We start from the raw sequence: 3,529 nt of genomic DNA on the forward strand, positions 1-3,529 counted from the left end.
AGTAAAGTGAGAGCACAACAAAGAGGGCTAGACCTCGAGTAAGTCCAGGAATGCACCCTGCTTTAGTCATTGTGTTGTATGTAGCGCTCCCGAAGAAATTGCATTCCTGTGGAATCTCTAGTTTTGCTGGATTTTCTATGAGTTTTACTAGATTGTTGAACGGCGCGTAAATTCAACTTCACTTCACGCACCAGGAGTTCGTCTATACTTTCGTTCTGGAATTACAATACGCCGTTGAATGCTACATTGCATAGATTGATCGGCAGATTAAAAAGAGGCATCCGCAGCATTTATCTGATGTTTCAATCCCTAAGGCCGTACTGCGGCTTCAAAGACTAATAGTGTTCTTTCTCATCAACGAGAACCAGTTCACTTCTCCCAGATGTAAAATCCTGCTGCCACTGCTGACTTTCTTCTTTTGACGGGGATCTGAGTAGCTGAGAAACTTTTATGGCGGCTGCATCCATATTACTTGTTTGAATAGTCATGGAATCCTCTATGTGCCAGAAATTTGACTGGTATGAGGAGACAGTTGACTCTCATTTCTCTCTTTGCTCAACCTCTTGGTAATGAGTGACTTTGGCCGGAGGGAGATCTCAGGCATACGGGGCGACCATTTTAAGAACCATCTATAAGCGTATGTTTGCTCGAACTAAATTATTGACCTGAAAGGGCGAGGGTTTCACATTTTTTAGCTGTATCATTGTTTTGCGCGGCAAATCTGTGACAACTTGACTGTGTCTGTCAGTCGATCAGTCTGTAGGGGGTCCTCAATCAGAAAGTAATACGGATGATTGAAGCCTTTTAGAAGTTTTGTTTGATCCACTGTGAGTAGCTCCGGAACCTATCGCCGTCAGAGGTGGCAGCCCGATCAAACTTATGGTCTATAAGTTGATATCCTACCGTTCAGACGTGGTGGTTAATGTGCCATTTCTTATCTATCGTACCAGCTGTACCAGAAGGCGGGCTCTATGCAGTACATTCAGTTGAAGAGCTTCGCAAACGGGAGATTCAGCTTGAATTCACTTGTCTCCTTTTAGAACCGAACTGGTGGACAAACGAGTGTACTTCGCGAAACGTTGAAAACATGTGAGTAGTTGGTGCCGGACAGTGTATCCCTCAGGAAGCCAGTCTCCCTGGTCATTGGTTCTCCGGCACCTGTCACTAACTGCTACTACAAAATGACATTCGACCGGAACATGTTACGTCACGTATTTCAGCGTGGAACCGAACACCTCAATAGCCTCACCGTCGCTGATCAAACTGCTTGAGTTTGTTTAATCCACTGGTTATCGAATTGATCAATTCTTCGGTAGTAGAACGGACTGAATGCTTGAAATGCTAAATAAAGTTTTGCATAAATTCGTGGTGGAGACACTCGTTTGGTTATAAGCGACGAAAATTTTAATTCATAAAGAAGCCTCAGTTGGTCAGGGTTGACGCTGACATTCACTAATTATTGCACAACACTGGGTAATACAGTCTATGGGAGCCAGCGATATCAGCTCCTGTGGACCTCAGAATTTCACCAGCTTGTGGAATTACTACCAAAAACTCACTCACTATTGTGGCTGCAATTTATTATTTTGCCCATTTAGCTGTTTTACGCATTTTATGGCACTGATTGGAAAGCCCTGTGATTCACTCCGTCCGACAAGAGGAAATTCAAAGGAGTGGGGAATGATTTATGTTTAATCATGCTTCCATACTTTAAGTCTGTATCCGAGGAGTCAACAGTGATTGCCGGAGGAGTAGTTTCCCTAAAACTATACGAGGCAGCTCAGCAGGTGAAATATAACCGTACTTTTTACCTATCCGAATTATTGATAACACTTGAAAACCCGACTTCTATTGTGGGTCCAACTGTAGTAGCACAGTTCTTCCCAAGTCAATGACATAAAAAATTTCACCTTGCGACATGGGGCGCACGTCATCTTCAGCCAAACTTCCAAGCCTACAACTCATGTTGACTCAAGTAATCCACAAAAACGCAGATTTCCTCTTTCACAGCCAGTAACCCTAGGGAATCTCATGTTTACTGTATTATGAACCAACCTAACATATACAGTGATGTTCATACATCCAACAAAATCCACTCCAATCCGTTTCACTTAAAAGTAACCTCGCTTAACACCGAACAACTCTGCTTCTTTAATCATTCCGCTGGGACCCTCGCATTCGCCCAAACCGTTCCCTAGACCCAACGAATGACAAACCCACCCAGATGCAATTCAGACAATTTACGGAGAGACCAATAACAAATTTCTTCGTTTAAGTCACACTAATAACATAGAACCACCATCCGTTAGGATAAAAGTACTGGGATTCAAAGAATAGTTATATTAAATCAAGCTGGAAATCCGTTTGAAAAGGTTACAGTAAAATAAGCTATTTCCAATAGGCAACGTCGATATAAGGGAGTGGATGTTTAGCAAGATAGTTAGTTTCCGGTAGTATCACAAGTATTTGACATGGGGTGCTCGCAACACCAGCCATCTTAGGCTGCTTTCTGTCTGGTTACAAACACACTTGCTTAGTGGTTTTGCTCGGCACTATGCAACGCGTAGAATGCTCCCTTCAAATTAAGAAGTGTTTCTGGCGGACCCGTCTCGATCTTGCGTCCTTCTGCTAGCACCACAATTAAGTCCGATTTCATAACTGTCGACAGACGATGAGCAACAATCACTGAAGTCCTGGATCCCATGGCCTCATCCAAGGCTGACTGTACAATACGTTCGCTCTCAGTATCCAAGGCGGAGGTGGCCTCATCCAGAAGGAGCAACTTCGGCTGACGTACTAGGGCCCGAGCAATAGCAATTCGTTGTTTTTGCCCTCCAGATAGCTGAGATCCACGTTCCCCAGCCATGGTTTGATATCCCTGTGTTCAGGAGGAAAACACAGAGGCCTAATCTGAAAGTGTGGTAATGGGTTAGCCAGACAAAGCCAATTGTTCATTTTCCTAAGAAAATTGTCTCACAGTAAGCGGTGGTTTGCCTACACTTTCTACGGGTTAATGACCCATGGATTCGACGAAATTCCCGCTACCTGGCATTGCAGTTATCAAGTGTCGTTTCACACAGACAATAAATAATAGATATCTAGTTAATGGGACACGTTGCTCAAAGGTTGCTAAAAATTCGACTGCCAAAAAAACGGTTTCCTCCTGCTTGGGGCCCATCAGAAAAGTACACTATCAAACTTGTGTTCTACTTGAGCGCCCTAGCATGTCACAAAAATTAAATTAACTATTTTAAATGGGGTATTATTTCTGTATGATGTTTTTCACTGCAACGGAAGTTGAGAAATTTCCCACTGAGAAGCGTAGGAGCTCCATTCACCGGTCCATTTGTATTTCAACCGAACTCCAAATTTTAGTGCTGCGAAAGCCTCGCTGTATAATAAAACAATAGGAAAGTTTTATACAGGGAAGTCTAAACAAGATATTCAATACGTATACGCAAATTAATGAACAACCTGAGGTTCTCCAAATTTCATGTCATCATAAATAGTACTGGAAGTATATATATAT

The 3,529-nt window shown here is 42.8% G+C and overlaps 1 protein-coding gene across 1 annotated transcript in view; it reads right to left on the minus strand.

Annotated features, from left to right (window-relative positions):
* Positions 1-2,533: 2,533 nt before the first annotated feature.
* Positions 2,534-3,529, minus strand: part of T265_13344 (hypothetical protein) — a gene marked incomplete at both ends in the record, with an annotated part of 62,278 nt that continues 61,282 nt past the window's right edge. Inside the window, one exon of the mRNA XM_009168455.1 lies at positions 2,534-2,878. Coding sequence (XP_009166719.1) covers positions 2,534-2,878 — 345 coding nt within the window. The remainder of the gene's footprint in view (positions 2,879-3,529) is intronic.

This window comes from Opisthorchis viverrini, assembly GCF_000715545.1.
Source record: "Opisthorchis viverrini unplaced genomic scaffold opera_v5_57, whole genome shotgun sequence".
Taxonomy (NCBI): Eukaryota; Metazoa; Platyhelminthes; class Trematoda; order Opisthorchiida; family Opisthorchiidae; genus Opisthorchis; species Opisthorchis viverrini.